General features: G+C 35.3%; 1 protein-coding gene across 13 annotated transcripts in view; it reads left to right on the forward strand.

Annotated features, from left to right (window-relative positions):
• The window catches only part of Rfc3 (replication factor C subunit 3), a 121,089-nt gene that overhangs the window by 42,835 nt on the left and 64,237 nt on the right, over positions 1–14,017 (forward strand). For 7 of the 13 annotated variants that reach the window (XR_015446678.1, XR_015446679.1, XR_015446680.1 and 4 more), the window contains exon 9: positions 7,311–7,395. The exons of the other annotated variants lie outside the window; for them this stretch is intronic. Coding sequence is in view for 2 of the 7 variants with exons in the window: in XM_087199549.1 (XP_087055675.1) it covers positions 7,311–7,395 (85 nt within the window). In the remaining 5 variants the exon portion in view is untranslated. The remainder of the gene's footprint in view (positions 1–7,310; positions 7,396–14,017) is intronic. 13 annotated transcript variants of the gene reach the window in all.

Raw genomic sequence — 14,017 nt, forward strand, 5'->3', positions numbered from 1 at the left:
AAATACTTCTTTGTGCTGTAGTGGCATAAGAGGGGCTTCTTAACCACTTTTGATTTGAGGTCTTCCAGATTAAGAACTGCTCTTAGAATGCATGATAAATTTTCAAAATTTTTCTAGGTGTATTTTCTATTACTTTTTGACAATATTTTGTGCAAGGACGAAGGAAGCATAGACTGATATTTTTCATTGACATGCAAATGTAGGTAACTGTAAATGAAAAAGCTAAATATATAGTCTCTTCTTAATCCTCTTGTTGAGACAATTTTTCCTTTTGGGCTGAAGGAAGCGGGCTATTGAATCTGATCAATCAGTCTTGAATGAGAGATATCCTGTTGAGAATGAATCTAAGGTTTTTTCCTTTTACTTTCAGATATCATTGGGTTTCTGTTGATTTTAATATCACTGATTCTGGGGATGTATTTAAGGGCAGGAGAATAGCTTTCTAAACTGGGTGGGTGGGAGAAAGGACTGTGATAATTCTGTGTGCTCCGTTATATCTTTGCATTTTTTAAAAAAAGTGAGCCTCCTGAGAAACTAGGCATTGAATAGCTGTAACTTTGAGATTTCAGGCTTCAAACTCATTCCAGAGAGCATCTGGTACAATTGCTGAAGGAATCTCAATCTCAAAAAAAATCCCTGTAGGTGATCTTGAGAAGAATAAGACATGAAATTCGATTTTCCACTTTGAATTCTAGCAAATAAGGCAAGAGGATTTTACTTCAGATTTGTTTCCTTGAATTTTAATGTTATTGAACTTCAAGTTGTAAAGGGATTAAATCTTTGGTCTTAAATTTCTTTCTTGTAATTTAAAGTAGAAGGGAAATGTGTTCAAATAAGAGGAATCTCTTTATAGACATTTTTTTGTGAATTATCTCCAAAGTAGCATTCAATCTCATTGCAGAACCTTGTCATGTTATTCTGGATAGGATGCCTGGATATAATTTTGGACAGAAAATAGAAGAGGGGATAGGTACATTTTCAGCATTTTATAAGGAAGGGACTCAAAGTTGATGTGTCAAATATATTGTTGTGGCCTATTGCAGATTCTTCTGGGGATGGCATTTAAACTGCCTCCCATTGGGTTCTCCAGGAAACCCCAAACGGAAGAGGTAGGGTGTGGTCTCGTGGAGGTAGGAACAGAACTGCCCTGGGATAACTTTTATGCTTAGGGCCAATTGATTTAAGAGAATGAAAAGCTGGGCTATGTTAGTGGGGCTTACTTCTAACCTACTCTTGAAATATATATACTGTATATTATAATTAATCAATTAGTTATAACCTCAGGCTTCATTCTATCACTTTAATCCTTCTGTCTCTGAGATGAAGATTCTTAGCCCAAGGCTATTTAGGATGAATAACTGGAGATGCTCATTTTCTCTTAGGAAGTAAATGTGCATTCTCCTTGGTTATTCCATATAGAGAATCTTCTCCTGGCCTAGTGCTACCATGGCTAGTTACCCAGTATTGGAATTCAGAGTTAATGGATCCAAACAAGCCAGATCCTTCAACTTGACCTCTACCAGGAGTGGTATTTTAGCTTAGATTTTTTTCTCTTTTGTTTTGAGCCATGATGTATATCTTGTCTCTCTTTGGTCTTTCAAAATTAGTTTGCTGGCTTTTTCCTTAATTTCCTAATCTGAAATGCAATTCAACTAAATAAATATTCAGTGCTTTGTATATATTGCTGTACTGGATGCTGGGGATACAGAAATGAATAATATATTAGATTGTGACTATTTACATGCATCCTTAAGGCCAATAATAGAAAAATGTGTAAATGATAAAGATAACACGAAAAGGTAGTGATCAGCCTCCCTGGTTTTGAAGGTAGGAAGCTTTCATCAGAAAGGAAATTTTTGAACACAATGGCTAAGAACAGGAAGCATATTTTGACAAAGGGACCAGCACATGATAAACAATGAGAATATGACATGCATACTATGCCAGGATATTAAAAATTATTGACAATTTCTGAGAATAATTTTTATGTTATAAAATAAGGATGTATACCAGATCATGATGATGTAGGAAACCTAGATGTGGACTACTTTATGGATAAACAGTCTTGAACAGTCTTAATCCAGAGTGATGTGCTCTCATTTACAAATTGAGGCAGTTGGGCCAACTGCTTTCTATATTTCTTTTTAGCTTTACAGGTTTCTGATTTGCATTTTGAGCCCTTGATATAGCTGGAGAACTTCTCAGCTGTCCTAAATCAGCTGTGTGCCACACTGTATTACCTAGGATTAAGTTTGGATGTATTTACAGAAAAACCTACAGCAAATACAGTAATAACAGGATTAAACATGACAATTTTATTTCTAGCATGATAAAACAATTCTGAGTGTTAGTCTGGAAACTTTACCAAACCATCGGTTATTTTGTTAGTCATTTGTGTCATTGTGACAAAATACCTGAGATAAACAATTTATGAGGAGAAAGATTATTTTGGCTCATAATTTCAGAGGTTTTAGTCCTTGGTCTATTGGCTCCATTGCCATACATCATAATGTGAAGCATGTGCTTGAGCAAAGCTGCTTACATCATAGCCTGGAAACAAAAATAGAAACAGCAAGGGACTCGGGTCCCAATATCCCCTTCAAAGACATGCCCCAGTGACCAAAGGGCTTACCACTAGCCCCCACCTCTAAAAGGTTCCACTTTCTCCCAGTAATGCAATGGGCTGGAGACCAACCCTTTAACATATGGACCTTTGGAGGACATTTAAGATCCAAACTATAGTAGTTACCAAGATCCTTCTTACATCTACTCTACCCTGGAATATGAGCCTGAGATGGCAGCTGAAGTTCTAAACATGATTTTTATGCTGTAGGATGACAGCAGAGAGAAGGAAACTTTTAAGAAAATTTCCTAAAGGTACCTCCTATACTTTAACTTATTTTTTAATGGCCAGGATTTAGTTCTGTGGTCAAATTATGGTTGGAGAAAATCTGGGCTTATAGGTACACTTTTTTTTTTTTGGTACTGGGGATTGAACTCGGAACCTTGCGCTTGTGAGGCAGGTGGCGGAACCACTGAGCTAAATCCCTGGCCCCTGTTATTTTTTTTTTAATCAGAGAAAAAATGGAAAATATTGAAGTAGGCAATTAGCTGTCACTATTTCATCCATAGAAATAATCACATATTTAACTATTCACATGTAAATAGAAGTTGTAGGCTGTCGAATATTAGAGAAAGTATTTCCTGTAGAACTAATTTTTCTAATACTACCTTTTTGATGTATCTTTATGTTTAAACTGCAGAATCATGTCGCCTGAGTTTGAAACTGCAGAATCATGTCTCCTGAGTTGTAATACACAACATACTTCCTTGTTGAATGCATGTTCAGTAATACTTGGTCACATCACTCTCCTCATTCTAACCTCTGACACTTTGGATAAACTCGATTGGCTAAATTCACATTTTAAAATTTATTTTTCATGGTGTAAACAAAATACCATGAATACATTATGATCTGTTTTAAAACACCAGAGCTAAATATAAGCTCTTAATCTGCCATGCCATCCTTTTCACCAGGAAAAACCTAAATGCTTAAAGGAGAGTTATGAGACCAAGCAAAAATGTTGAGGGATAATAAATTGGTTAAAGTTTCTTGTGGACCATCCAGAACAAAAAACACATCTCTTTCAAAATGCTGGATGAATGAAATTTATTTCTACCTGAGTATGGAGTGCAAAATTTATATCCTGAAAACCTATCTCCCAATGTGACTGAGTTTGGAGATAGGGCCTTTAAGGAGGTAAAGGTTAAATTAGGTCCTAAGGGCAGCGGACTAATCCAATAGCACTTGTGTGCTTATAGGAAAAAAGTAACCAGGAATGTGGATATACAGAGATAAGGCCATGTGCGGACACAAAGAAAAGGGAGCTGTCTGAAACCAGGGAGAAAGGCCTCAGGAGAAACCAATCCTGATGATGCCTTGACCACAGACTTCCAGTGCCTAGAATTGTGAGAAAACAAGCACCCGCGCTTTAAGGCCCCACCTCTGGTATTTTATTACAGCAGTTTAAGAGTACTAATAGAGTGTGCTGCACTTCTTTTTTTCTTCTTTTCCTGAGAAGGAAAAGAGTCAGAGGAGAAACCTGAAGAATCAAATTCTTCCTCAAGGAAACCTAGAGGAGCCCATAATACAAAGGGACAGAGTAGAAGCCTGTGGCCTGCAGTGAGCAGGGGCTGGGCGAGGGAAGTGCCATCAGAAGTTTGCTTGCTCATACGCTGGTAGGTCTTGCTCTCCACTACTGCATGAGCACATTTAAAGACATCTGCATTATAGTGCTCCAAATATTTAAATCAGTTACTGCATTTCTCTTTAACTGTCCACTCTCCAGACTAAACATCCCCAGTTGCCTCCAATATTCATCCTGTGATTCTGTTTCCAGACTCCTTGTCCTTCTGGATCTGGGGTGTTTTTGGTTACTCTTAGCTTTTTAAAGCAACAGTCTACTGTATGTGTGTTCCAGGCATCTTGAGGACAGAGAAACATCTTGTTCTTTCCATGTAGACCAAAGCAAGGAAAGAAGAAAGAAAGATGAGGTGTGTTATATCTGTCTGCAGCATGATTTCATTCTAATTAGGGGGAAGTTACTTTGGCAACAGCCATTTTATGTCCCTCTAAATAACTTCCTCCTACTTAGTGATACTTTATTTTCATAAAACCACCTTCCTCGGAGATTTCTTAAAGTAGTCATATCCTGTTTTACTTTCTTTCATTATTTAAGAAATATATTTGAACAGATCATATAATTTTTTAAAATTTTAGTTTAGTTTAGTTTATTGTGAGTAGTGCCTAATGTTTACATTCCTTGTGTGGAGTTGATACATGTACATAACACATCTTAATTGCTTTTTTCATCCCTTCCCTCCCTCCTTTTCCCTTTCATCCATCTCTTGATCCTCTTCCTTTTCTTTGTACATGTTTGCAGTATATAATGTTTATATTTTTTGATTTTATAATATTTAAAAAATGTATTGGCATAAAAGTGAAACATAACAATTAAAGCTTTATGTCAATTTCATGACTTCTTAGGGCACTGATAGTAAATCTGATTTTATTATAAAATTGAATTAGTGATATCAGGAGAAAGGATCGATTTCTTACAAGCATATTCATTGTTCTGATTGCAGGGTGACTTTGAAAAGGAAAGACTTATTACAGTGCATAGCTATGGAGGTAATTCATCTTGTGAGAACAACCATAAGTCCATTTAGATGCTCCCAAAATGATTTTCATGTAACAATTTCTTACTGACCCTAACTGCACCATGCCAAAGTGTTGCACCCAATTATCGCTGGTAATCTTTGCAGTGAACCTTACCCTGGAAATGTAAGAAACTGGTTTTATGAGCAATATAAGTAGCTATTCTGGAAGCTCTAAAAAACATTCTCATTTCAGATGTGGAGACTTGCCTGCAAAAAATAGGCTTCTTGCTATTTCATTTGCTAGAGTGTGAAAAGGTATTTCACAGCATTACTGAAAAATGGCTATAAAACAACATTATTGATTTATTTAGTTCTTTACTGTTAGGCATTTTAAGATGAAAAGTTTGTCCTTTCAATTAATCAAAATGTTGTTCTCATCCACTTAGCTAGGTCATTCAGGTCTTTATCCCAGTCAGCATTTTTACCAGTTATTTGGCTGATTTCCATTACTGAAGAATTAGGTCTGGTAATTAAATCCATTCTCAGCAAAATATTTTTCAGACAGTTTATTTAGATTCTATGCAAAATGAAATCCCTTGAGTACAGAGAATAAACATATTGTGAAGTATAATTGCAATGAAAAATATCTAACAGTTATTTTGGAAAGAAAAACTTAGAGCTTTCCCTTGATATTGCACAGCTTTCATACATTAATGCATCTTTTTCCACTTATACTTCCCAATTTTTATAATTAGATATGCTTGTATATTTTCTGTTGGTTTTCTTCACTGATAAACTATTTTGTCAATTTTATGTAAAGCATAGCTCTAATATATCAAAGTATTTATAAAATGAGACACACTATACATTAAAATGTATATATAAATATAATATATATCCAATGCTATATCTTTAACATTCTGTATTTTGATGTGCATATTTTGATACCTATTTTCTGTAGTCATATCTTAATTTTTTCAGAATTATGATCTTATCTCTCCTAATAATGCACAATTTAAATGTTCTGAGATTATATAGGAAAATCAGGATCTAAAAGTATTATGAGGACTGTCCTTTCAAAGTCATTTTTAAGGTCATCTGAGTCTGTTCCACGAGTTTTCAGCTGCACTATTTCATCACAGAATGGAATTTACAAATTGCATCCCAATGATGTCAGATTCTATTATGCATAATAAATTTTTACCCTAGTTTCTAAGAAAGGTTGTGAAAATGTTTTCCTAGATGTCCTTACTGATAGTGTTTCCCTAGAGAACTTTGGTTTGTTTGGTCAGTTTGTGTCATGATTTTGTATCTAGGAATACTTGGAATAATGGTCATTCCAGTCACAAACTTTATACAGGCAGACTTTTATTCATCACAATACTATATTTATAACCATATCAATGACCTAATGACTAAAATATATATGCACACATATCTACATCTGAAGCCATGTACCACATAACAGTGTTTTGGTCAATGATGAACCACGTATATGATGGTAGTCTTATAAGATTATAATGGAGCTGAAAAATGTTTCCTAGTGACATCATAGCTGTTGTAAGGAAACAGCATAACACATTTTGTGGTGCTGGTAATGGTAAAGAAACCAACTGTATTCTGCCAGTCAAAGAGAAGTATAGCATATGCAATTATGTATAATACTTAATAGTTACAATAAATGACCATGTTACTGGCTTATGTATTTTAATCATACTTTTTATTGTTGCTTTAGATTATACTCCTACTTAAAAATAAAAGGTTTCTTGTAAACAGTCTATGTTAGGCTGACAACAGTCTCATACATCTCATTTTTACCATGTCTCTTGATCGCAAGAAGAAACCAGCTTGAGTGATTGACTTGCACCATCTGAGTTTTTGTAAATGCAATATTATGATGGTTATGCAATAGTGAAATCATCCAATGTCATTTTTCAAAACTAAGAATGTAATCACCATGATTAAGCTGTACATTACTGTGATGTAAACATAATACACACATGCAGATGAGAATATCAAACACAAAATTCAACAGTTAAGAAATGGCTTTTTAAAAAAAAATCTGAGTTTAATTTTTGTCTGTAATCCTTATTCTGCTATGTAGTAGAAACTACACCTTTATCTATTTGTAATTTTCCTTCCCCTGCCAGGTTGCATTCATGGGAGGAGGAAAGAAGTTGGGAGAAGACAGTGTAACTTTATGGTGTCCATGTATTGAAAGGAGTCAAATGCTTTGTAAGTTCTTGCTGTCCAACAATATATTTGTCAGCCAAGGCATTCTCATTTTACTGGTCTTGGATCATTTCACGCAAATAATTGCTGTGTCCTACTGGTTCTGATCATAAGAAATCTGAGTCTTGGAGGGACTGTCTGGATGATTCACCTCTTCTATGTTATTTTCTACTCTCTGGTACAGTGATATCATTCTTTGTTTGACACTGCATAGACATTTATGATCTCCATTAGACAGAAGACATTTGTTCTAGATTTGACACTGCACCATCGAAGCTCCCCTTTGTTCTTGTGAACAGTGAGGATGAGAACTAGGATCTTGCCACTTTCATTGTTCTACTGGGCTGAGGGCACAGACTCCCTCTATTCTCACTCTCCCCAACATCAGGTAGGGCTGTCACTTTCTTCCTTGTCCTTAATGATTAGAAGGAAGGCTGGCCCTATCTAGAACACCTTTTCAAGGGCATGACAGGGATCTTGTTATTGTACCTCCTTCCTCCAATTCTTTTGTCTGTTCTTTAATTCTTAATTTCTTTTTCTGACTGAGAGGTGAGGATCAGGAGTTGAAGGACAAGAGAATAGCATGACCAGTGATAATGAAATGAACACATGAAGGATAAATGTGAGAGATAACAGGCACTTTTGGGGTGAACTAGAGATGTTTGGAGAGTGATAGACTAGGAAGAGGTTGAGTAGATCACTGACAGGTTAGTTTTGAGTTTTTTCCTCAAGACGATGGGGAGCCTTTAAAAATTATTGAGTCAAAATTCTACATACTTTATGGAGATATTTGACTGGAACTGGCAAGGAACTGGGGTTTATGAATAGGCAGAACAAATCAAATATCATTCCAAGATCTTAAGCTTGGCAAGAGCAAACTTGTTTTGTGGGAAGAAGAGAACTTCAGTCTTAGAGGTATTATGTCTAACAAATGATTGGAAATATAAAATTGGAGTTGAGAAGAGAGGTAAAGCCTAGAGCTTTAGTATAGATATAAAAAAAGTCTCAAAGATTGTATTTGAGACTGTAGGAAGAGAAAAGAGATAATAGAGAAGAGACCATGCTGGCATAGTGAGGACCAGACAGGCATTGAGGAAGAGATATAAAATTAATGAAATGACATAAAAGCATAGTGGAAGGAGGGTTTCTTAACAGAGGAATGATCAGTGACGTTGAATGTTGCTGGAGAGGATAGCAATATAACCATATAGTGGTTTCATTGTCCAAAGTAATCTTCCCAATTCAAAACACCTTAAATTCTTTTTAAAACCTGCAAAAATATTTCTGCAAACATTGTTGAACTTTGGAAATAATGGGTAATTTATTTCATAATACCTTTTTGAAGTAGTTACCTTATGTCTTTGTTTTATGTTGCTATAGAAAAATATTTGATACTGGGTAATGTGTGAAAAAAAGGGATTTATTTTGTACACAGTTTGGAGGTCCAAAAGCATGGCCTGTTCATATACCTGTCTCTTTAGGGCCAATAACACTCATCACAGTAACACTGCCTTGTGTAAAGGGAAATACACAGATATTCCAAAAGAATATTTTGCAGTTCTTCTAACTCAGACTACTATCAGGTGAACCCAAGCTCCATTGAGGTCCACCAGGAAAAATAGGAGATTCAAAGAACCAGATAATAATTAGGATCCAGTGGGCTTCAGAACATATTTATTTACCTAGTTCCTAGTAAGTTTAGATGTATATACATGCATATATAAATATATGCTAACACTCATGAGCATATTATATATGATGGTTATCTGCATAGATCACAAGTCCATAAAATACTCAACAAAGTCATGAGGAAAAAGAAGTATAATTTTAGCACTTATCATGTAACAATACTATGGATAATTTCTATTTTCTATGTTTTCCAAATTTGCCTCAGAAGAACATAACTATTTATAATAAATAACTATATATGAGATATGTGTATACATGAAAATGCATATATATGTATGTATGCATTTACAATTTGAAGTAAATAAAGTTTTCTATACACATATTAGAAACTACTAAGGAATAGATATCCTAAATAATTAGCAGATATCTTTATTAGTTTCCTGACTTACGAAACAAGGACTACAATAGGAATAGTCAACTAGATATTAAGTTGCAGTAGAAGAAACTAGAGACAAAGTTTGAAGATCATAGATGGAGCTCACTGATCTTATCCTAGTCCCATTGCAAGAAGCAATTAACTTTATAGAATGGTGCAATGGACTATAGAATACTCAATTATATTTCCAATACTTTGTAAAAGTGGAAACTGTATGACGAAATTCAAGATGTGGTTTGAAATGGCAAGTGAAATACAGTGTTCTTTCTCCTATAGGCAGAATGTGTTTGTCCAAGAATAATGACTAGAAATGCAGCTACATATTCTATTTAGTTCAGCTAATGACTCACTTACAAAGCTTGTTTTTTCGTTCTGGTGACTCTGGATTTTGTTACTTTAGTCATTCCTCCTCCTCCTCCTCCTCCTCCCTCTCTCTCTTTCTTTCCTTCTTCCTTTATTTTATTCTTTGTAATGAGGAGAAATACTTCCTCCAGAAAATATAAGAACCATTTTTGTGTCAGCTGAGATGATTGATTTTGATTATAGAGGGGAAACAAGGCTGCATTACCCCAAAGAGATGAGTATAGGTAACTTCGTGGGCAACATCTTGTTATCATTTTTTTGTTTTGTTTTGTTTTTTTTGGTACCAGGGATCGAACTCAGGTCCTTGTGTTTGCGCAGCAGGTGGCGAAACCACTGAGCTAAATCCCCGGCCCCATTGTTATCATTTTTTTAACCAGTAAAAGTTAGTGAAAAACCCCCCACAAAACTGCAGCAGCCCTTTACAGGCCAAAATCGCAAGAGTTGATATCTTCCAGTAGGAAGGAGGTTGTGTCATCCACATGCTTAGGGCTCCACAATTACAGTGCTGGGTGACGATGAAGGGAAATGACCTGTGAAGAAGAAGGAAAAAAACATAAATATTACCTACCTCCCATGAGCATTGTTTCCTTCCTTACCATGTCAAATGTGTATTTGTATTTTTTTGACTAGCTTACTTTGTCTTTCCTTTCTTTTCCTCTTATTTAAAACATAGGTTTTATTGATGAATGCAGAAACAGAAACAGAGGGGAAAGAATATCACACAAGACACTTAAATTTTGAGCTAAAAGCAATAACTGACATGGCATAGGGTTGCCTACCTTTGTTGGGGAAGCTTGAAAATGTTTTGGCTGAAGAACATTTCATTATATAAGAGAACAGTGTTTTCAAGTGAAGAAAATATATGGATATTAGGTAGGAAGAAAATAGGACTTTACAGAACATTGGCTTCTGTTTGGCTACCCAGTATCCAAAATCCTTCGATGTGTGCAGTCCTCCAAAATGTGAGTCCTGGTGGAAGGCAAAGCTCCTCCCTCCAGTAGTAGAATCTGAAATGGCCAGATATTCCTCCCCTGTGGCCCCTGCTGCTGCTATGAGATGTGTTCACTACTTAGGCTTGAATGTTCCTTGGACAAGGATATAAAGATACAAATCCAGTTAAGAAATGATTCTAGGTACTATTTTAATGTTGATAATGAATCCAACAATGACAATAGCTAGTGCCTATCTTCAGAGGCAAAATCATCCAGTGTTTAGTGGTACAATCTTGAGTTGTCATTGTTGTTGGTGACAGTGGTGATCAGTAGTGGTATTCAGACAGAATGTTCCTGGTTCCCTGCTGTTTATTCCACTCTTGTCACTCCAGCTCCATTTTGTTCTTTTTTTTATTCATTAAGTTTATTGTTACATTTTGGGTATACAATATGAAGACATTCATCATGGGGAATTTGTACCTTTACATGACATATCTTGGTTCTCATTTTTTCCCTGTTCCCCTGCCCTACCTTCATCCCTTCCACCCCTCCCTATTTACAAAGAATTTGTTTCCATTTTTTCCTTTTCTCATATTTATTCCTTATCCTTCTTTCCTTTCCCCTACACCTCCCACTTTTCCTTCTTCTTTATACTTTTTATTCCTATTTCACATTATCTATTATACATTTTGATCCTTATTTACACTTTCAGTTACACCAAAGAAGCTATTTGGTATTTACAAATGTGTATTTATTTCATTGGAAAGTATGTCTTCAATGGGCATCCATTTAGTTATAAATGTCTCTAGTTTCTCCTTCTTTATGGCTGAGTAGAACTCAATTTTATTAAAAAAAAACCCACATCTTCTTGATCTAGTCTCCATTTGATGGGCAACTGGGCTGTTTCCAAGTTTTAGCTATTACAGACATAAGTGTAATACAAACATAGCTGCTATAAACATAGGTGCTCATATATTGCTGTGGTATGATTCTTTTAATTCTTCAGGAAAGATAACAAGCAGGCTAATAGCTGGGTCAAATGGGACCTCTAATCCCAGTTTTTTGAGGTATTTCCATATTGATTTCCACAGTGGTTGGACCAATCTGCATTCCCACCAACAATGGAGAAGGGTTCTTTTCTACCTACAACCCTACCAGATTTGTTATTGGTTGATTTCTTGATAACAGCCATTCTTTTGGAAGTGAGGTGGAATCTCAGTGTTGTTTCCATCTTCATCTCTTGAATGCCCAGTGATGTTGAACAATTTTTCATATTTTCTTTTTGCTGATTTTACTTCTTTTTCTGAGAAATGTCTGTTCATTTCAGATCCCATTTTTGAATTGGGTCTTTAAATTTAGAGGGGTCTGATTTTTTTAAGTTCTTTATAGATTCTAGATAGTAGTCCTTTGTCTGAGGAGCATCTGTTAAAAATATTTTTCCAGATTGTAGGTTGTCTCTTAGCTCTGTTGATGGTTTCTCTTACAGTGCAGAAACTTTTTAATAAAGTGAGATCCCAGGTTGATTGATTCTTTATGCTAATTCCTGTGCTACTGAGGTTTTGTTTATAGTCTTTTCCTAATCCAATATCCTCAAGAATTCTACCTAACCTATCTTCCAGCAAGTTTAATGTTTCAGTTTTAATATTTAGATGTTTGATCCACTTTAATTTTAGTTTAGTGCATGGTGAAAGATATGGGTCTAGTTTTAATCTTTGGCAGGTTGAAATCCAATTTTTCCAGCACCATTTATTAAAGAGGCTATCTTTTCTCCAGTGAGGGTTGTTGGATCCTTTGTCAAAGATGAAGTGACTGAGTATGTTTGGAGTTGTGACTGCATCTTCTAATCTATTCCACTGATCCTTGAGTCTGTTTCTTTCCTAGTACCACACTCTTTCTATCACATTGCCTTCGTAGTATAGTTTCATGTTGGGGATTGTGATATCCCCAGCCATGTCTCTGTTTCCTAGAATTGCTTTTGCTATTTTAGGTCTCTTTTGGTTCCAAACGAATTTTTGGATTGTTTTCTCTATTTCTGTGAAATATAATGTTGGGATTTCAATTGGTATTGCATTGAATCTATATAGCCGTTTTGGGAGCATGGCCATTTGTACTCTATTGGTTCTTCCTACCCAGAAGCAAAGGATATCTTTCCATTTTCTTATATCCTCTTCAATCTCTTTTTTTCAGAGTACTGTAGTTTTCAAGGTAGAGGTCTTTTACTTCCTTTGTTAGATTGATTTCTAGATATTTCAATTTTGAGGTTGCTATTGTTAAAGGAATTGTTTTCCCAATTTCTCTCTCAGTGAGACTGTTATTTGTGTATGATAAGGTTAATGATATTTGAGGGTTGACCTTGTATCCAGGTACTCTTCTGAGTCTGTCAATTAAGTATAGAAGTCTTTTAGCAGAGTTTTTTTTTTTTCTTTTCTTGGTCTTCTATGAAGAGTATCATATCATCAGCAAATAATGACAGTTTAACTTCTTCCTTTCCTATGTTTATTTCTTTTATTTCTTTCTCTATTCTGATTGCTGTGGCTAATGTTTCCAAAACTATATTGAAAAGGAGTGGTGATAGTGGACATCCTTGTCTTGTTCCTGATGTTGGCTGTTGGTTTTTATACATAGCCTTTATCAGGTTGAGAGACCATCTATTCCATTTTTCTCTAGGGTTTTAATCATGAATGGGTGTTGAATTTTGTCGAATGCTTTTTCTGCATCTGTTGAGATGATTGTATGGTTTTTGTCCTTGACTGTTAATGTACTGCATTACATTTATTGATTTACATATGTTGAACCATTCTTGGATCCCTGGGATGAATCCTACTTGGTTAGGGTGTATGAACTTCTTGGTGATCCTCTGTATTCTGTTTCCCAGTATCTTATCGAGGATTTTTGAATCTATGTTCATTAGGGACATTGGCCTGTAGTTCTCTTTTTTTTGGTTGGGTCTTACTCTGCTTTTGGAATCAAAATAATGCTTGCTTCCAGGAATGAATTCTGGAGTGTTGTTTCCCTTTCACCTTCATTAAAGAGTTTGAGAAGTAGTGACATTAGCTCTTCCCTAAATTTCTTGTAGAATTCAGCAGTAAAGGCATCAGGACCTGGGCTTTTCTTTGTTGGTAAATTTTTAATTATATTTTCAATTTCCTGATTGAAATTGGGGTGTTTAGAATTTTTATACCTTCTTTGTTCAACTTTGGAAATTTATATGTATCTAGAAATCTGTCCATTTCTTCTGTGTTTTCCATTTTATTGGAGTACAGGT

This window comes from Heterocephalus glaber, unplaced genomic scaffold (assembly GCF_053883595.1).
Source record: "Heterocephalus glaber isolate CG9 unplaced genomic scaffold, H.glaber_assembly_v1.0 deba00001720, whole genome shotgun sequence".
In the NCBI taxonomy this organism is placed as follows: Eukaryota; Metazoa; Chordata; class Mammalia; order Rodentia; family Bathyergidae; genus Heterocephalus; species Heterocephalus glaber.